The sequence below is a fragment of the Monodelphis domestica genome, chromosome 2 (assembly GCF_027887165.1).
Source record: "Monodelphis domestica isolate mMonDom1 chromosome 2, mMonDom1.pri, whole genome shotgun sequence".
Lineage (NCBI taxonomy): Eukaryota > Metazoa > Chordata > Mammalia > Didelphimorphia > Didelphidae > Monodelphis > Monodelphis domestica.
In genome coordinates this window covers 357,182,495-357,205,094 of record NC_077228.1, presented here as the reverse complement: position 1 = coordinate 357,205,094, position 22,600 = coordinate 357,182,495, and the positions used below count along the sequence as shown (strand labels likewise).

The following is a 22,600-nucleotide window of genomic DNA, read 5'->3' as shown; positions in this document are numbered from 1 at the left end:
CATCATACACAGTATACAATGAACAAAAATATTTGCTGAGTAAATGGGAGGAAAAGATAAGAAGCCAATTAATTACTTAATCAAAAATGGGTTCTTCCTCCTGTATAGTTTTTTGATAAAATATAATGGTTTTCTTCAAGCAGTTCTAACAAATAACTCATTATTTTTTTTGTAAATACATTGAATAAGATGGACTGTCCTTTTACCCAGAATTTGTCACATCAACAAACATTTATCATGTGTTTACTAGTGGGACATGTCTAAAATGACTGAACAATAACAACATTTGCCAGGCACTTTGCTAGCCTATTAATTAAAAAAAAAAAAACTGCAAGTAAACGAATGACAGTCCTTGCCTTTAAGGAGCTTACCTTCTAATGAAGGAATATAGATTAAAGAAAAGCTGACTAGGGAGAGGAGAGAAAAGGTACTACTTTAGGGGCAAAGGTAGAAAAAGAATTCCTTATGTTTTGGAGCAGAGCCCTGAGATGAATGAACAAATAAATGAAGAAGACGAAAATAGATATATAGATATATACACATTTATTTTTTCTAACAAAGCAATTTAATTGGAAATGTTTTCTACTGGAATTTGCTTATCCAGAATATTTCAACTCAGAGAAAAGGCTTAAATAACATTGACGTCTTCTTCCTGATACTAAAATTAAATTACTTCTTTAAGGATTTATGTTATCACTGATATTTAGAACCAATGATTGAAACACACTCATTCATTATTCTATTCTATCCAATTACCTATACTGTCTATATATAATATCTCCATTTCATTGATCATGTGCAATAAATACATTTTGTTTTCCTAAAAATAAAAATCTAGGGTTTCACTGTCATATAGATTTTCAGTAAAAAGTTTTATTATTTTAAGTTAGATAAAATAGTGGGCACTATTTTTAAGTTCCTATAGATTGAACATATATCACACAAATACCAAGAATTTCCAGCAGAGGTCTCAGAACTCCATTCCTTGTAGAAGGGAAGACTAGTTTCAAGACTTGCATAATGAATATACCAAAGCATGCATATTGTTTTTTACCAAAAATAAGTACCATTTCTATTTTTAAAAAAACCATAGAAAATATAGGAATAAATGAAACTTTTCTTAAAATGGCAACTAGTATATAAACATATATATATGTATACATATATACATATATATAACCATTAGTAATAACTATATTCAACAGGCTACTGAACTCAATAGAACAAATATATTCCTCACTTCGTGCACTGAACTTTTAAGATACATTCTTTAGGGAGGTGAATGAATTTTAGAGACTACTGATTTGAGAAACTATAAGTAGAGTCATCACTAGAAATCTTTTAACCTGAAACAGGCAACATTAATTAGGTCAAAACAGAGGGAACAAAAAGCATCTTCAGGTGTGGGGGAAAGCAAATGGAAACCCAGTGATATCAAAAAGCTACTCTGAGAAGGCTGGTCCCCAGTCCTCCGAAGAAAATGAACTATTTAGTAACTTTCTTTAAATAATTATTTTTTATAATTAGGTTTAATTACTCAAGGTGGGGCTGGGAGGAAGATCAACAACAGATACTTTGGCAAAGGTGTAGAGAAAAGTGCTTAGTATTAACCCCAACCCTCAAAGTAAGGGCTAGAAATGAATTTAGGGAATCATTTAACCCCACAGTTCCCAGTTTTTTATTCTTCAAACCCCTTTCAACAAAAAAAAAGGAAAAACAGACAAAAAAGAAATTTATACATAAAATGCCTACAGTAGCTATAATTATGGTTTTTGCTTCAAAAAGTTTCAAATTAAAATTTACATTATGTAATTGTGATCAAATATGACTTTATTCTACCCATAAATATGAAAACTAACATAAAATTATAAAAGTAATTATGAAATAATTATATATGTTTTATGTAATTTATTCTATAAGAATTAAAAGTAGTAATTTACCAGACCCTTTTGTGTTACCAATCTCTGAAAGACTTAATATTAAAGTTCTTTATTTTAGAAATGTTGTTGAACATAACATTTTAATAAAATAAATTAAAATTTTAAAGATAATAATAAGTTGTATTTATATAGAACTTTTAAGGATTGCAAAGCACAAATATTATTCACAATAACCAGTATTTATGGGAGGTGTTATTATTATCTCTTTTTTACAAATGAGAAAACTAAGACAAATAGAAATTAAATTACTTATTTGGCGTCATATTGCTATCAAGTGTCTGAGATAAAATTTGAACTTAGGGTTCCTAACCTTAGCTCCAGTGCTCTAATCATTGTACCACCAGCACATATGAACTTAGTTTCAAGTTTGGACTTATAAAAGTGTACATTTGCCTCAATATCAAAGAGAACCTTAATTCTGCCTTTTTTATTGAGTTTATTTCTGTATTTTGATTTAAAACAAGAACAGAATGAAAATTGTCGTAGAAATGGTAGGAGAAATTTATAAGTTCTCTTGATGACACAGAAATTCATTTTTTTTCAGCCACATAACTAACTGACATAGTTTCTATTGGTTAATTAAAAGTGCTGCATGAAATGATGAATTTTCAATTATCTCATTTTAAACATGCTCATAAATAAACTAAACTTTGTATGCCAAGTATCACTATAACTTTGTTCTATTCTACTGTTGGCATACTTACTTCCATTTCAAGGAATCCTATAAAACAAGTGGGTTTCAATCAGTTCATTTTAAAAATCCAGCAGATTAAAATAAAAAAAAAATAGTAACAATACTGTAATGAGTTGTAATAGAAAGATTTTTTTTTTCCTGCAAAAAGAGTGATGGTCTGTGATGGTTTCAAGATAGCTTATAATGTACGTACTCAGTGATTGTGATGGCAAATCTAACACTCCAAGAACATAATTTAAATATTTTGATCATGTGATCATGTATCTGATCAGGTGCAATTATAGTCACAGAAGAAAACAAGGGAGCTACTCTAGTGTAGTGTACAGACTACAAGTGACATAATCAGTTAAAACTCAAATGTCAAACTCCTTAGGAATTTATGTACCACTAAATTGGGAACTGCTGATTGAATCCAACATCTTCATTTGATATAATATTAAGTGAAGGGGAATTGCCTGGCCTAAGATCAGCGAGGAAGGCTCATTCAATTTGCTCTGAAACAGAGGCCCACCCAGCTAAGGTGGTGTCTAATGGTTCCTGACATCATCTGGGGGCTCCTTTTCTCCAGTTACCCCTGAAATAACCAGGAGGATTCAATGCTTGCCCTGGAGCCAGGCTTTTTCCTCTCCCTATCCCAAGGACACTTCAAAGGTCAGGCCTCTGGCCTCTGGCTGTGTTCACAAACCACACTAATATCCCTTTCGAATCCCAATAACTTCCTGTCCAAGTTTCCTCCATCTGCCGGTTCATTTAACAAATCATTCCAAATTAAAATGGAAACATTACAAAACTATCACTAGTGTACATTAAAATTAAAATCCTTTTCATTAAGATTTGTACTGGATTTCTAAACAAGCCCCAAAGACATTTTTTTTAAAGATCATTCTTAAAATCCAAAGTCATTTCATGGGAGACATTCTCCCTGAAGAGAGAACTAAAATGAAATTCCTGTGCTTGAATGAGTCCAACAGTCATTGAATTGCTTTTGATTTCTCCACTCAACTTACAAAAATCCAAGTCATCATTCAGGACATAAAAAGGGCAGTATTTCTTCCTCCCTTCCTCCCTCTCCCCCCCTTCTTTAAAATCAGATATATTTTAAAAATGTATCTACGTATGTGTCTATGTATGCATGTATGTATATATGCATACATATATATATACACATAGCAGAGGTGTATGTGTATAGTGGTATTTGTATGTACATCTATTTATATGTGTACATATTTAAATGCATATATATCTGTTATATATATATGCATCTATTTATATGTGTATCTATATATATGAGTATATTCTAATGTGTATATAGCTTTTTATATGTGTATGCATATATCTGTATTTGTGCATACATCTATTTATATATTGTGCATATATTTACATGTGTATATAGCTATATATATAGTCATATGTATATATCTTGATATATGTGGGTATATTTAAATATATAGACCTGTATTTATATGTGTATATACATAATACATGTACATGTATGTGTATGCAAGTCTGTTTATGTATGCACATCTATTTATTGGTGCATGCATGTATGTGTGTGTATATGTTGGTATTTATTTGCAGGGATATGTATATATGTGTGCTTAAATATGAATGTGATTATATATGTTTATGTCTGGTTAAAGATTTAGGTTTACATCACAATTCTGGTATTTACAATATAATCTTCCTCAGTTGCCTGATCTGTAAAATGTGGAAGTTGGATTAAATGATTTCAAAGGCGCCATCTACCTCCACATTTTATGTTCAATATTATGTTGTTCTTCATCCTTATAGAAAGTTTAATGTAAATGCTATAAAGAAAACATTGAGAATTTCAACTTAAAAATGCATATTTTAAGAACTGTGCTTTCCAAAATTTTTGCCTTGTCAGAGCATGTTAAACAATTCAACATTTTTTTTCATTTTTTTAAACGCTTACCTTCCATCTTGGAATTGAAACTGAGCCTCAGTTCTGTGATAAAGGATGAAAAGGTTTGCAATTTGCAAAAACTGTTGCAAAAACTGAGAAATGCAAACCTTAGAGGATGATTGACAGTAGCATGTGACCAAGGGTCACATGGGAGCCTGAACCTTGGGATCTGGCAAAATTCTATGCCCAACGAATGGGTTGCTTCTCAGAGTCTGTTTTCATGTAAGGGCCTAAGGCTTGAAGAGGATTTTCCCTGTGATCAACAGAGAAAGGAGGTTTTCTGGATCTGGCTGCTAGCAGCATCAGTGAGAAGATCTCTGGACCTACTTGGACATGTAACAATTTAAGATCCTGACCTTATTTGGACTCCTGGTGTGAGATTGGGATATTTGGGAAGTTAATGTTTTAGCTTAGCAATATAGTTTAATTAGTTATAGATATTATCTTTTAAATTAAGTATAAGAATAAGTTTATTCCTAAAACCTTATTCCTTCCTATCCTTCCCAAACAATAAAGCAGAATTTATTTATATGTTTTCCTCTTGTTCTTTCCTCACCCCAAATCTTAACATAATAGTTTAAAGACAGAAGAATGTTAAGAAATTGGGATTAAGTGACTTGACCAGTCATAGAGCTGGGAACTATCTGAGGCCACATTTGAACCCAGGAGCTCCTATCCTGGGTAGAAAGACCCAGCTTTCTATCCACAGAGTCACCTAACTGTCCCAATTCATCCTTTTCTTGATGCACAGGACATACCCTCATTCTTGGAACATACTCCCTTCACACTTTTTTTTCTGTTAAAAAAAATCCCCCCCCCCCCCCGTCCCCCAAGGAACTCAGGTGCCCAATCTTTCTCACGAAGTCGTTTCCTGATGTTCCCAGCTGAACATGATTAGAGCATCTCCATATTTTTCTTTGGAGCACTCTTTGCCCCTATTACATCCTAATTTGTATGTGTCAAATCCCAATTGGGTATATATTAGCACTTGTAAAATACTTTGTATAGGTTAACTGTTTTAAGCCTTAATCAGCTCTCTAAGGCAAGAAACTACAATTCACATATGAGGTAAAGTGATTTACAAATGGCTACTAAGTGTCAAGGGAAGGTTTTAAACCCTGGTCTTCTTGACTAGATCCAGCACTCTTTCCATAACACCTCACAGCCTCTCAAAAAGGAACAATATTTTTGCTTTCCTCAAGTAAATCTCAGACTCGAAGAAAAAAAAAACAGAAAAATTTTTTAATTTTTTAAAAAGAAAAAAATAGACTCTCTTCATCCATACTCATGGTAAGCACAATTATATCATAAATGAATTTAGTAGTATCTTGGGACAGGTCATCTTGGATATGGGTGAATAATAATATAATAATTCTTACCTTGTACCCAGGACCTCCTGTGACACACTATAAATCCTTGCAGTCTAATACAAGTCCATTACAGTGAGGATCTCTAACAAAACCCAGCTTTTGTGTTTGTTTTTTCTGGTACACTTCCTTTCTTTGTCCCATACAGCTACCACAGGGGTTCTTAATTAGGGGTCTCTGAACCTGATTATTTTTCAATATATTGATAACTGTATTTCAATATAATTGGTTTTCTTTTTGTAATTTTTTAAATAAGTTTGTAATTTATCATATGCATGTAGTTGTGTCATGTCAACAAGCATTTATTAAGTACCTACCAAACACTGCAGATAATAAAGAAAGGCAAAGACAGTCCCTGTCCTAAAGAAGCTCATAATCTAATAAAAATATTATGTAGAAACGGGACTTCAGCAGACTGTCCAAGGGGTCCACAATACAAAACAGGTTAAGAACCTTTGCTCTACAATGCCATTGATCTTAACGTGACCTCAACAAGGAATTAAAAATTTTGGAAAGATTAGCATAATTTGAAGCCAACCCAATTCATACATCCTGCACCTCAGGGAATAAAAATGTTTTTTAAAAAAGAGAAAGGTCTCTACCACCCTTCTATTCATAATTGCCTTGTTAGCAACAAAGACAGCTTTGAAACCTGTAGAGCTATGAGATTTTTTGATATGCGATGGTTTTATTTTATTGGAAAGAGTTTGCAATATTAGCATATGAAAGAAGACAACATATCTCTTTTTCTAATTTAAAGAGGGTTTGGGGGTGGGAAATTGATTGCCTGGGCTATCAGTTGGCAGACCTAGATGAAAAAGATGGGTTTCCTTAGCATTATGAAACTACAGAGGGATAAGAAGGGGTAGCCACAATTTCAAGATCAGTTGCCTGGAAAAGCTGCAAAACTTTTGCCCCATTGTGCTTTGCACCAGTTATAATACAAGAAGACCTGGTATACCATGTGTTCCTACTACTGGCTTTATGACCTTGGGTGAATTTCTTACTATTTCAGTGCTCTAGTCAGCTTTCTGAGATTATTAAATTGCATAGAAAGTACTGGTGGAGTGAGTTTCTTCAACTGAGACTTCTTAATAATAATGCAAATAAAAAAGGAAAAGTTTCTATCTCTAAATTTTATCTATATCACTGATGTCAGCTGGAAATGCTAACACCAGCCACCCTTTCAAACAAACAGAAAGTTTGGCTTGGCTCAAAAACTTTTTTTTTTTGCCTTTTTCAATGAGCACTGGATAGACAGGAACATCCTCACATCATTTTCTTGAGAATCAGATACCTACAAAATTTCAATTTGGACAAACTATCATACGGAGCCACTATGGCTGTAGATGACAGAATTCATAAAAAAAAAAAAGTCAACACCTGACCTTTCTGAGCCTTGATATCAAAGATGATGGTGAATAAAACTATAGTGATATATCAATTTTTTTCAAATTATGTTTGTTTCCTTTCTTTCTTCTCTCCTTTCCTTCTCTTCTTATCTTTTCCTCTCTTTTGTTTTCTCTCTTGTCCTTTCTTCCTGTCTGCCTTTCTTTTTCTTCTTTTCTTTCTTTCTTCCTCCCTCATTTCCTTAGATTTTGCACAAAATTTTAAAAAAGAAACTTTTGCCTCTAACAAGGCAGAATCTTATTCCTCTCTACCAGAGTCATAGCCTGGTTGTGCTGCACTGTGTTGTTTATTGTATATGTTTGAATGCATGGCTTACCTGGTCCCTGGAGAAATAGTGGATGATTTCAAAAGTTACAGTTTAGAAATGAGTGGCTGTTTTTGCACACATAAACTTCAGGTATGTATGAAGTTTCCAAAGATTATTGCAGTGTCCAAATTCTGTGCCTGTGCACAGATCTCCCCCTGTCCCTTATCCACACACATAATGAGCAGAAAGTTCTAGGTCCTTTTAGTTCTATTGAGGTGATCTGATTCCCCAATCCTACAAAACTGCTTTGTCTTCTCTTTTTTCAGCACAGGGTCTCTTGATGCAAGGGTGTCCTTGCCACTACTTTGAAGTCTCCTGGTGAACTGATTTATCCCCATCACCGTCTTCCGTATGCTACTGGTCTTTCTTTATCTTTTCTGTCATTTTCTGTCTAGCTCCCAGGTTTCTCAGCTTTCCTATGAAAAGGCTGACCTTTCTGGGAAATCACCAGCCAAACACACCCTCCCGCTGGGAAAACATCCATCCTAATGGGGTATGAGATCAGAAATAATGACTGCTTAGCAGCAGCAGGACAGGAGAAAGCTTTACAGGAAAGGAGAAATTACTACTTTTGTAGTCATGACAGATCCTTTTGTAAGTGAACCCTGGTGACAAAGGTGTGAATGACCTATCTCTGATGATCAAGGAAGACTTTCAGCTGGGACACAAAGAGACAAAAAGGACCGCTTCTGAGCTTGTCCGACATGTCTAGCCAGAATAAGAGAGCTCCAATGAGGAAAGTTAGCTTCGACAAGAGCAGTTTGACTTGGCAGCATAGCTACCAGCATTCTTCCTTCATATGCACACTGGCTGTGAGGAAGACCTCACTTAGGAAGACTTGAGTTCAAATCTAGCCTTAGATACTTCCTAGCCAAGAGACTCTGGGAAAATAATTTAGCCTCTCTTTGCCTACAATTTCCTAACTATATCATGGAGAAATTCCATGACCTCATGTTTTTTTTTTATCAATTACATTTAATAACAAATTTCCACATAAGTTTTCTCAAGTTTTATTGTTCAAACTGGCTCCTTTCCTCCCCCACCTCCTGGAGCTGGCAAGCAATTCAATCTGGGTTATACATATATTATCATGTAAAACATATTTCCATAATGCTCATTTTTATAAGTAAATAATCATATAAAACAAAACTCCCAAAAGACAAGTGAAAAATCATATGCTTTCATCTGCATTCCAACTCTAAAAGTTCTCTCTCTAGGGGTGGATAGCATTTTTTTGTCCCAAGTCCTTCAGAATTGTCCTGGATCATTGCATTGCTGAGAGCAGCTAAGTCTTTCACAGTTGATCCGTCATACAATATTGCTGGTACTGTGTACAATGTTCTCCTGGTTCTACTTATTTCACTCTGCATTAGCCTAGCTAGCTCTTTCTGAAATCATCCTGTTCATCATTTCTTATAGCCCAATAGTATTCCATCATCCTCATATACCACAATTTGTTCAGCCATTCCCTGTTGGGAGCTATCAAGGCCATGCTATCTGACATGGTCATGGGTGTAAACTGAGGACTACAAAGCGACCACCAGAAAAGATGAGACACCCATTCAGACCCTCCCTGAGTGACTTTACTTATTAGCATCCCCTTATTACTGGAATTGCTATGATTATTATTCCTACTTAGCCCCAGGAAAAAATAGATAAGAGCAACATGTTTGCAGAATTAATCAGAATTCCCCAACCTAAAACTGGGCCATGTTGCCTCTGACCAGGCTCTTAGCAACAGTGTTTTAACTATCTCCTTAGGCTTCATGTCTGTTGTTAGAATCTATGGAAACATGTATGCTGAAAATGAAACTGTGCCAAATAGATATGTGACCGTGAGGGTATGAAATAAAGCCAAGCCTCTGAAAAGGTGGAGCAGTTTTTCCTGTGAAAACTATGCTGCAGGTTGAATATGAAAGCTGTGTCCCATTCATCATTATCCACCTTTGCCACCACACCTAGTCGAGGACACCAGAAGCTGTGGACAGGGCAGGTCCCAGGAACCCTGGTAATTCCTCAATTGATGGACATCCCTTCAATTTCCATTTCTTTGCCCTCACAAAAAGAACAACTATAAACATTTTTGTGCTTTAATACCTAGAGCATTTGAGTATAGCTGTGATTGCTGGATTAATAATAATTAAGGCTTATGCAATACTTTAAGAAGTATACAAAGGACTTTCTAGTTATAAGGTAAGGCAATAAAAATATTATCCTCAGTTTATAGAAAAGGAATCTGAAGTTCACAGAGAATTAGTTCAATTACTTGCCAAAGAGTAACAATTGTGAGGGTCAGAATTTATATCCAGATCGCCTAAGCTATAAGCTACATTCATTTCACTATACTTTACTATCTTTCTAGATGGTCTGGACAAAGTATAGGACCCACATGAATGTGACAGAAGGTAGGATGACGGATTTTACAGGAGCTATTTGTATCAGCAAAGAATGAAACAAGATGCAGAAGCCTTTGTTATAAAATTATCATTAAGAACAAATTTAACTCACCACCATGCTGCTAACTCAAGCCTTCATGGACTCCACTTCCTTCAGCCTCCTCTTCCCCTCTATAATTAGAGGGCTAGAGAATGGAGTACCACACTACTCCCAATGCCCTCCTTTATAAAGGGAGGAAATTGAATTCTCAAGCCACTTCATCTTAAATATACTAACCAACCTGGCTTCAATTCCATCGAATAAGACATCCCTTGTTGTCCTACTGCCCCTCATTTTCTGTTTCCTTTTCTGTATTGTCTTTCCCTTTAGGTGCTTACTTAGCTCATGGAGGACAAGGATTTATTTCTTTTTAATAACTGCATCTCTGGCACTCAGCACAGTGCCTGGCACACTGTAGTTGCCAAATAAATGTTCAGTAGATTTACTATATTGGATTAGGAACTTTAAGTCATTTTGGGGACACTAAGGTATAGTATAGAACTGATGTCACTACTGATTTCAGACAAGTTCTTTTGAGGTACTCTGTGGAAAAGAAGTTTATGAGAATTTGGGGCGGGGGGCTGCACGCATCATTTTATCCTCTTAATGACAGATTCTTTCATAGATTCAGAGAAACAACTTATCTATAACTTGGCATCAAAGGATTATAGAGCTAGAGGTGGATAGGATCCCAGAAGTCATTTCAGAGCTCATCTGGGAAAGCCAAGTGGTTGGAAGACTGACAAATCAGGTTATTCTTCCCCTCTTGCCCTTCTCCAGCCCTGGGCTGTCCTAGAACCCATCCAAGACCAAAGGTAGTCAGAAGTCCCATCATTAAAGGTGTTTTCTTCTCCAACCTCTCAAATCCTCCACCCATCCTCTGGTACTCTCCCCTCCGAATCTCTCTGGGAAAGGTGTAGATAAGGTGGGAGTCACCAACTCTATTCACTTTCATGAGCAGAAAGACTATCAGACCTTATTGCCTGCCATTTCATTGCTTCCTAAGATCCTTCAGGCCTTACGGTGCTTATTGCATAGCGAGTACTTTAAAAATTCTTTGGCATTCATTCATTCATATCTAGTCCAATCATATCACCTTACGGATGAGGAAACTAAGAGTTAAGAAGGCCATACAGATTATAATAATGATAATAATAATACCATCTATAGCACTTTAAAGTTTATAAACTACCTTACAAATATTATCATATTTTATCTTCACAACAACTCTGGGAGATAGGTACTATTATTAAATCCATTTTATAGATAAAAACTGATATAGGGAAAAGTTAAATGACTTGTCTAGAATAATACCACTGGATTTGAACTTCGGTCTTCCTGACTTCAAGTCCAGTACCCTATCCACTGTACTAATGAGCTACATCCAGAGCAGTAAACTTGCAGTCTTAAAAGAATTAACTATCATCTTGAAAGATAAAGTATTGACTTAAGCCTTGACTTGCCCAAGGCCACACAATCAATATGGAAGTCTTGAAACTATTTTCTGGACTTTAAGGCTGACCCTTTCTCCATTAACTCTATTCCATGCTTTAATAAGCATATTACCTAGAAAATGTATAATTAGAAAAGGACTGTTTAGCAAAAGAGAAAAAAAAAACAGATGAACTCCAGAAATGTTTTACTAAATATAGAAAGACCTACAGAACACTAGCCAAATCCTCTGTAATGGGAGGCTGGGGAAAAGAATTCCATGAAAGAAAGGTGACCTGCAGGCATGTGGGTAATATCCACACTGACCTATCAAATATGAAATTACCATTTCTTGCTGATTGTAGGAGTACAATAGATAAAATTTCTAATGATGTTCATTAGCATTATTGATATCCAGTCATTTAAGTTCAATTTTGTTATCTTATTATTATGATGTTTTAGGAAATTTAAAAAATAATTCTAAAATTTTTGCTGGATCCAATATATCAATAGCTGCAATAAGGTCATGAGTTTTAAAATCATAAAAATAATTCCTATAAAATCTGGTAATGGTTAAGATATTAATTCATTTTTATTGAAGAGAAATCAAAATATGATTTTATTTCAAGATTGCTCAAATGTCACCTTCTTCAGGAAGTCTTTCCCAAGGCCCTGAACAACCAGTACCTTCTTCCTCTAAGGTTATTTTCCATTTGCTCTATGCATACCTCATTTATTCCTATTGATGTGTATGTTACCTCCCTTATTAGAAAGTAAAGTCCTTGAGCACAAAAGACTTTTTCTTTGTACTTTCCAGAACTAAGTACCTTTCACAGAATAAATTCTTAATAAGTCTTTGTTGATTAACTGGAGTGGTTTCCTATTTCCTTCTCCAGCTCATTTTATAACTCAACAAAATGAGGCAAACAGGACTAAGTGACTTACCCAAGGTCACAAAGTTAGTAAATGTCTGAGACTGGATTTGAACCCAGGTCTTCCTGACTCCACACCTGGTGCTCTATCCACTGCCCCTCCTAACTCTAATATAAGGTTAATTTTAACATTACTTTAAAGAGCAAAAAGTGTTACCTAAGTAAAAATAATAATAACTGTTAGGTATAAAGTGCTTTAAGTCACAATGAGTTTTATATACTATACAAGATCTCATCTGAATCTTACAACTTTCTGAGAAAGGTACTATATTGTAGCCCCCTGGTTGTGAGAGTAGGCCCCAGTAAAATCAGAGTCATCAACTAGCTAGAGCCAGACATATATGATCTCACCCAAAGTACCTGATAAGTTTTTGGCTGTTCCTGGCTGTTCCTAGCTATCCTTGTCCTACCCACTGAAGCAAACATTTCAATGAGAATCTGAACTAGATGGTTACATATTTAACTGTGATTTATTATCCTATAGAAAACTCTGTTTAGAACCACTTAGGTAATCTACATCTATCGTCTCTATCTTGTAAATCATTACTAACCATTGTCCCTGCAAAAGGGTTACCCAATTCCTTAGCCTACATCATATTCCCTATAAAGTGTGTACCCCAAATCATTAAACTTTGTCACTGATCAACAAGAGGATTCTGTGTGTTTGTCAGTCTGTTAGTTTGATCCTCCTGTAATCCCAGAATAATTTCTCTCATCCCAGTTCTTTGACCCATGAGTAATTAGTAAGCCTGGCTTTAATGCTATATTAGTATAATTATTCCTATTGAACATATGAAGAACCTGAGGTACAGAAAAGCTAAGTAATTTGTCAGAGATAAGTGTCAAAGGCAATGGAAACTCAGATCTTCCTAACACCATATCCAACTTGAAATCTTCTATGCTTCATTACCTTTCTAATTTGATTTCATGTATTAAAGATTATTTGACTCAGGTTCAATGACTACTTTTCAAATTTCTGAAATCACATTTGATACAATACCTGTCCTGTGTATGCAAACTCCAGAGCTTGCTTTAAACCAAGGCTAGTCACACCATGTAAATTCACTTCATCAGCTCCACTTTCCACCATGCACAGACTGAACATTGCCTAAGAGAAAAAGAGAAAGCAATAATTATAGTATTTAAAATGGCAGGCAAGGGGACAAGGGGTGAAAACAACACATGGGGGAGCATGTAAGGGAGTTAGAGGTACTTGATGCATTTCCAAAGGTAATAAAATGATAGATCTTGAGCAGGAAGGGATCTCTCATTTTCCAGACAGGAAATTGGTTAAGTGTTATGCCTAAACTTGCAGAGGCAGGATTGAAGAAAAGTCTTATGACTCTAAATTTAGCATTATTTCAATGGCATTATACCATTTCTACAAGAAGAGAACAAATGATTTGTATAGATTAGAAGTATTTATGTAATATACACATAAGGCATTATGTCTAATCAATAGACAGCTGACTTCAGATCCAGGAACAGCTGGATTCATGTTCTGCCTCTGAAACATACTGGTTATGTGACTCTGGACAAAATATTTAACCACTGAGTGCAAAAATCAAAGTGGAAGAGAAACCTGCAGTTATAGAAAGTGTTTCCTCAACCAGAAAATCACTAGATCTAGTCAATGTCTCTCTGTCTCTGTCTCTCTGGCTGCCTGTCTCTTTCTCTCTGCCTCTCTCATTTTTAAGGTTTGTTTTCTTTTTATAAATAAATTTGTTCTCATTGTTCACAAGCATGAGATCACAGTATACATGAAAAGACAGATGGCCCTGAGGGGGTTTTGGATTTTGTAGGCTAGTTACACTAGGATCCTGTAGTTAAAAGACTTCCTGAAGGCTATGGGTTGATTTAATTTTTTTGAATGATTCTTATTCTCTCTCAAGAAAAACCCTAATACTTGAACTTAGGGCTCAGTGAGTTTTCTTAGAAGAATGAACTGATGAGAACTATTGTTCTCTCAGGGTTAAGTGTTGTTTCTCTGGTAAAACTTCACCTATTTACCTAAAAAGAAACATAGATGGGACTATATGAGAAGGTTCCCATTAAGCAAGATCTGTGAGAATTTTTTTTTTAAACCCTTATCTTCTGTCTTGGAACCAATAAAGGCTGGGCAATGGGGGTTAAGCAACTTGCCTAGGGTCACACAACTGGGAAATGTCTGAGGCCAGATTTGAACCCAGAACCTCCTGTCTCTAGGCCTGGCTCTCAATCCACTGAGCTACCCAGCTGCCCCCTCTGTGAGGAGTTTGACTCAGACCTTTTCTAGATGAGAGGCTAAAAATAAAAAGAACAGAAACATTCTTCCTACATCCCTTTATACCTCCACTTTCACAATTTCAAAGGGAAATCAAATGTTGCATATATATATATATATATAACATATAGACATAATATATTTACAAAATAAAGTTGTAAATTCTTTCTAATACTTTTTTAATTTCATAAAACTTTGAACCAAAAGTTATTTTAGAAAATCTTAGAAGAAATAAATTGTTTTTTTCCCCTTACATGAATCATTAAGGATATTCTCTTTCCAAAATTTCCTCTTAAATCTAATCAATCAACAAGAATGAATTATGTGTTATGTGCCAGGTGCTGGAGATACAAAGAAAACAGAGAAACTACATATAGTCAGGCTAGAGGATATAGAATGATATGTAAAATTCTAGAGATACAAAGAAAAGTAAAAGATAGCCTCTGTTCTCAAGCAACTCATAGTCTAACGGGCGAAACAACATTCGAACAACTCAGTTAAACGAGTTCTAGACAGGATTAATTGGAAATGACCAACAGAGATTGATCATCAGGTACTAGAAATAAATTCCCCTCTCAATAAAGTGGTGAAAAGGTTTCCTGTTGAAGCTGGGATTTTACCTGGGATATTAAGACCAAGGAAGTCTGAAGGTATAGTTGAGAAGAGAGAACATTCTAGGCATGGGGGACAGCCAGTAAAAATGCTTCCAGTTGGACTATGGAGTGGTGTAAGATTTAAAATTATGTTTGACTAAATATGAGTTATAAAAGTAATATTGTAGTCACTTTATAAAATATTAATCCTTAAATCAGAAAAACTGTTAGCAGTTTTTATTTACAACTGGGTAGTGTTATGAAATATAGGAAAGAGGTAGGGGAAAAAATTGCCCAGCTACAAATACCCTAATTCTAGACTGCAAATGCATATCCAAAAGTGAGTCTCACCAAAATCCAAAATCCTAATTAGGAAGCTAAAATCCAAAGAGCAAGAGGAGACACTGAAAAACCTCCAAGAGCCTTCAGTGCACACGAGGCTAAGACCACTGAGACACTCAGCAGAGCTCAACCTGAAGAGGATGTCCCACCAAAGCACCAACCAAGAGAAGGTCTCCTCCCCCAAAAGCCAAGGAAGAAAAGAATGAATCTTGTCCTTCGGACTCTCCTTTTATAGTCCTTTTCCACGTCACTTCCTGTCTCTCTCCCACTTTATGGGAACCAATCACAGCTTCCCAATTTGCCTAGCACTGCCCAAGAGTGGGTAGAGTATGAGGTATAAGAAGACTGGAAATACTGGAGAGAGAACAGGGTTTGAACACACACACACAAAGATTTTGCATCTTATTCTAGGAATGAGATAGAACCACATGTAACAAAGTATTATAAAGAAATTTTGGAAAGGAATGTATTAGCAAATGAGTGGATAAAGATAAGAGACCAAAGAGAGAATAATGCCTTCCAGTCATTGGGAACATATACAATAAAAAGAGCCAGAGTAGGAGATTAAGTCCTATGTGTGAGAAATAGAAATAATGTCAGTTGATCTGGAATCCAGCATGTGAGAATAGGAGCAAAGGGATCATAAGGCTGGGAAGGTAGGCAGAGCCAATCTGTTTAGGGTTTTAAAAATAAACAAAAGATGTTTTATCCCCTAATAGGGTCTATGGCATATTAAGTAGAGAAGAGTCAATGTCAGATTTGTACCTAGGGGATAAATTCTTAACAGAAAAAGGTCTAGAAGTTATCATAAGAGATAAAAAAAATCTAACTTCAATTATATAAAATTTAAAAGCACAAACAAAATAAATACAAGTAGGATAAGAAGAGATAACATCAGGAAAATCATTGAAATTAAATATCTCATTAAATTTAGTATACATAGGAAATTGACACAAATAAAAAAGATTAAGAGTCATATCCCCAATAGATAAATGATCCAGGGATATAAGCAACTAGTTTGCAAAAGCAGTGATGCAAATATTCCACCATAAGATCAAATTCTCCAGCTCACTAATAAGAAAAATGCAAATTAAAACAGCCTTCAGCTGATACCTAACAAACTGTCAACGATAATAAGAGATGGAAAGGCAATGTTCAAGGGGTATGTTGGGGATGACAAGAACACTAACTATTCTAGAAAACAATCTGGGAATTATACAAGAGAAATCATTGAACCTTATTCTGGGCCTACAAAAAGGTATGAAACAGAATGAGAAATCTAATATAAGAAAAAATATTCATATTCCCTATTTCCTAAAATATTCATAATCAACATATTAATTCAACATTTTAAGTTCATTCAACAATTAAGGTTTTTCAGTAACAAAATTAGCTTAAGTTGTATGGTAAACAGATCCAAAATCTTTGCTGCAAGCTTCTGTGATAAGTCTCATTCAGAATATAAATAAGAAAATGATTCATACTTATAAGAATAAGAATATGAACAGAAGTTGTCAAAGGAATCCAAACTATCAATAAATATATTTTAATATGCTCCAAATAACTAATAATTAGAGAAACAGAAATTAAAGCAACTCTGAGGTTCTATTTAATTGATAAACAATTTTTTTTTAAACAGGGAAAATGATCAATGTTAGCAGCTCAGCAGAAAAAGAGGCAGACTAAAGCACCATTGGTGGAACTATGAATTGATACAACCATTCTGAAAAGCAATTTGTAATTACAAAAAAGTCCCAAAAGTCATTTAACTGTGCACTATTAGGCCTATACTCCATAATATAAAGAAAGAGGGTATATAAAGGTGCATATATACAAAAATAGTTATAGCAGTTACTTTCATTATAGTAAAGAATGAGAAACTAAGACAGTGCCCATCAGTTGGGAAATAGTTTAACAAATTATATTATATAATATATAGTATATAATATAATATAAATGTAATAAAATACTTATACCATAAGAAATGATAAAAGGGACTGTTTATATCTTTATTTTTTGCTGGTTTTGTTTTTTTTTTAATTTGGAAAATTTTATTTAATTAATTAAATTAGAATATTTTTCCATGGTTACAAGATTCATGTTTTTTTCCCTTCCCTTCTCCTATCCTCCCCCCCTCCCCGTAGTTGACACGCAATTCCACTGGGTTTTACATATGTCATTCATCAAGACCTGTTATCATTTTATTAATATTTGCATTAGGGTGATCTATGTCTATATCTATGTCTCCAATTATATCCCCATCAACCCATGTGATCAAGCAGTTGTTTTTCTTCTGTGTTTCTACCGGAAGCACATGAAACAGCTGGAGCAATTCCACCAACGCTCTCTCCGGTCAATCATGAGGATCGGATGGCAGGACCGAATCACCAATCGGAAGTCCTCAACAGAGCCAACTCCACCAGCATCGAAGTCATGGTCCTCAAAACCCAGCTACGATGGTCTGGACACGTCATCCGCATGGACCCACAGTGAATACCAAGACAGGTATTCTATGGCGAACTGTCAGCTGGACTCAGGAAACAAGGCCGACCAAAGAAAAGATTCAAGGATCAGCTAAAGTCCAACTTGAAGTGGGCTGGCATTACACCAAAGCAACTAGAACTCGCTGCCTCTGACAGAAGCAGCTGGCGAACCCACATTCACCATGCCGCCACCACCTTTGAAGATGAGCGACGTCGACGTCTTGCCGCTGCACGTGAACGCCGACACCAGGCCACAACTGCACCTCCCGTAACAACTGGCGTCCCAGGCCCCATGTGCCACAAACTGTGCGCCTCAGCCTTTGGACTCCAAAGCCACATGAGGGTACATCCATAGATGATAATGCACAAAGACAATCGTCATTCTCGGTCACCGAGAGACTACCACTAACTAACTCTACTCCCACAATTCTTCCTCTGAATGCGAATAGTGTTCTTTCTCATAGGTCTCTCAGAATTATCCTGAATCACTGCATTGCTGCTAGTAGAGAAATACACTACATTCAATTGTACCACAGTGTATCAGTCTCTATATGCAATACAATGTTTTCCTGGTTCTGCTCCTCTCACTCTGCATCACTTCCTGGAGGTTGTTCCAGTCTCCACTTTATTATTCCTTTTAGCACAATAGTATTCCATCACCAACAGATACCACAATTTGTTCAGCCATTCCGCAATTGAAGGGCATCCCCTCATTTTCCAATTTTTTGTCACCACAAATTATAAGGGACAGTTTTGATGAAATCTGAGACTTCTACAAACTGATGCAGAGTTAAGTCAGTAGAACAAGAAGAACTATTTATACTTTAATAATCTCACTGTAAAAACATAGATTTGAAAGACTTTAAAATTCTTATCAATGCAGTGATCAACCATGGATGCAAAAGATTGATGATTAGGCATCCTAAAACTTCAGATAGAGAGGTGATAGACTAAGGGTACAGAATAAGACATGGTCAACGCAAGAATTTGTTTTGCTTGACCATGCATATTGGTCACAAAGACCTGGCTTCTTTTTTAATGGAGAGAGAAGTGATGAGAAAGAAAGAAAAAATAAAATTTAATTTAAAAACTTAAATTTAAAAGGATAACTGACTCACATAGGGAATGAATTCTCATCAGCAATATGGTGTATGCATATGGACTAACCAGATTACTATTGGTTCATCAAGGGCAGAAATTCTAATTTATTTTTGCAAAATCATAGAATGTTAAGCTGGAAGTCTCCTGAATTGGATGTGTAACCTGAAGAAAAGAAGACTTGGCATGGGGCAGGAAAGGAAGGAGGAAAAGCATGATAGCAGTTTAAGTATCTGAAGGGCTTTCTTGTGCAAAGAGAATAAACTCATTTTGGCCCTGACAAAGAGATATTATAAGTAGTGAATGGATGTTATAAAGAAGTAAATTAAAGGTAGAAAATTAAAAAAAAACTTTAAGAAAACCACTTAAAAGTAGAACAGATTGCCTCTAAAGTTAATACCTTCCTCTCCCTATAAGTCTTCAAATAAAAGTTGAATGACCACTTGTTGGGTAGATTGGTGAGTGAATCCTCAATTAGGTATGGATTGAACTAAGTAGTCTCTGAGGATCCTTACTAGTCTGAGATTCTGTAATTCTGTGAAGAAACTGGCTCAAAGGCACAGTTAGCAGAACTGGGACTAGAACTCCCATACACTAATCATTACATCAGTCTGTGCTTTTATTCTTTTCTCCTGATAATACTTGAGACAAGATGAAGCATCCTTTTCATATTATATTCTCACTCTGAGTAATATAATAAAATAAATTTGAATCCCTGCTTTCTGAGCAAAATTACACTAATTGAGAAATTTTCAATTATTAATAAGAGACAAAGAATAATTATGAAAGTGTTAGACAGTCATTAAAATGAACCAAACATATTACCCAGTGTAACAATCTAGAGCTTTTTGTATCAGTTGCTAATTCAAAAAATTAAGTCTTTTGTGTGTATGTGCTGATTGTTGGTAAGACTCTGGGAGGTTGTGACTTTAAATCCACTTAGAAGGAAGCTAATTGACTACTATTCTTTTCTCTTTATTTTCACTGTGAGCTTCTTCCAAATCAAATTTAGAAATATAATGAAAGAATCACAACTAAAGGTTAAATTCTATTATAACAAATCCAAAACAATGAACTTTTTACAATAAATATTTCAAAGCCTTTGCCAATAGATCATTCATTTCACAAAATACTTAATGCAACAAAATGCCAAACCATCAAAAAGAATCAAGATATGCCTTGGAAAAATCCATCTGCAGGTGGATGTCACAGTTCTCAAATTCCTCTCTCCTAAGTCAAAATGGAAGATTAGAGGTAACTCAGATGAATTTTCTTAATATTTCTCTCCAAATTATTCTAAAATAACACTTCAAATCCAATTTCTAAGCAGCAGAGTCACTGAAAAGTCAAGGTGAGACATTTTTCCAGTCTAAAAAAAAATGGGACTTGCTAAGAGAAATTTGTGCTAGCAGTAGGAAGCATAGCAAGAACCAACAAATATGGTGGCAGGCACAGTGGAGCAAGAGATACTTTGGGGGTTGTTACAAGGGAATCACTTTAAAAGACTGATATATATTAATTTAAGGTCGCCAAGGAATTCAGCTATGTAATTCCTAAATGAAAAACTCAAGTCAGCCGTCAGCCTTTTTTGGAGTTTAATTACAATAGGAGGAAGAAAGGAATTAGAGATAGAGAGAGAGAAAAAGGGAGAGAAGGGAATAGGGCTTAAATACCCCTTCTGTTTAGGCTGGGCCAAAGGGCCCAAGCCCTTAGATAGCTGGGGCAAAGAAAAGAGATCAGTCCCTATTACTCACGTGACCAAAATGGAGAAACAGTCTCAGGGGCCCCCACCTTCAGCTTCCTTCAGAGCAAGCTTCTCAGAGTACACTGCCACTACTCCCGACCAACTCCTCAACCCTCCACCACCAGTCTTCAGACCCCCCTGATCTTTAAGGAAACCATCCAAGTTGCCTCCCCTCAGTTCTCACATCTACCAATCACTGTCCATCAATTTCCCTGTGCCAATGGAGGCTCTAGCTTAACCCAGGACCGCCCAGAGGCTTTGCACATGTCTGTTGAAGGTCATATTTTCAAATGATTAAATCTTTGCTCCTTTGCTACAGCCCTTTCTAAATCCTGTTAACCTGAGTAGGGTAGAGATTGGAATAATTAAATTTTGATCTAGGCTGCAGCCCTTACTCAATCCTGTTAGGACTGAATAGGGTGGAGATTGATTCCAAGTATCTCCATTGTATCAATTCTAAAATCAATCATGACTCAAAGAAATTCCTGTTCTATGCTTAAGCATAGGTCAAAGTCCTTTCCATTGTTCAGCAAAAGGTTTCTGTCCTAAAGTAATCTTAAGAAGGTAAGAGAAGGAACCTCCCATGCCAATGGGGTTCCCATTCCAATAGACTATCAGTAAGAAATTTTCCAAGTATGAAATATCCCAATGGTGAAATTTCCAACATTTATAAGTCTAAGGAATTTTGAGGTTTACAGGGTCCTCAGCCCACAGATGGTAAGAGAGTCAAAAGATTGATCAAAAAGAGCTTATAGGGGAATTTTTTCTGGCACTAGGTACAGGTGGTACTAATTAGTAATTCTACTGTCCATATACACTTTTCTGGGCCACGTTTCTAGGGCAGAGCGTAGCAATAGATGTTGCTGACAAGGAAGTAGAGAGATCTTGATTGTGATTCCAAGGCAAAGAAGAACCTTAATGCCTATGGCTTCAGATGACCAGGGGCCCTTCCCATATAAAAGAGCAGAGCACCAATTAAAAGAGCAATGATCATATCTTTCCCCATAATACGCCACCTTGGAAACACCCAAAACTTGCAGATTCCCAAAACTATCTCTGAAAATAGCAGCAAAAAAACCTGAAACTTGGGACAATGAGCAGAGTCCATTTTTAATACAAAGTTCAAAGATAAAATTCAGCTGGAAAAAAGAGGAGGAGGGGAAAGGAAAGAGAAAGATGAGGAGAGGAGGGGGGGATTACTGTGGTGGCAGGGAAAACCAAAACATTAACTTGGAAGAATAAGATAATGTGAAAACAGCTATAAACCAAATCTCAAAGAAAAAAGTTAAGTGGACCCAAGCCTAACAAGAATTCCTAGAAGAGGTAAAGAAAGTGATGAGAGGTAAAGGAAATAAATGAGTGATGCAAGAAAATTATCAAAAGATTTTTTGACCTAGATATACCACTATTAGGTTTATTTCTTAAGGTAATGAGAGAAAAAGGAAAAAAGACTATATATTCTAAAGTATTTATAGATCTCTCATGGCAAAGACCTGGAAATTGAGAGGCTGTCCTTCAACTAGAGAATGGCCAAACAAATTGCAGAATATGATTGCTATGGAATACTACTGTGCCATAAGAAATGATGAGCAATTTTTAAAAATCAAAAAAAGATCTTTTTGAATTTATGAAA

General features: G+C 35.6%; 1 protein-coding gene across 2 annotated transcripts in view; it reads right to left on the bottom strand.

Moving 5' to 3' along the window:
• Window positions 1–22,600, bottom strand: part of KLHL32 (kelch like family member 32) — a 336,425-nt gene that overhangs the window by 171,957 nt on the left and 141,868 nt on the right. For both annotated transcript variants that reach the window (XM_007484347.2, XM_007484349.3), the window contains one exon: window positions 13,445–13,552. In XM_007484347.2, coding sequence (XP_007484409.1) covers window positions 13,445–13,552 — 108 coding nt within the window. The remainder of the gene's footprint in view (window positions 1–13,444; window positions 13,553–22,600) is intronic.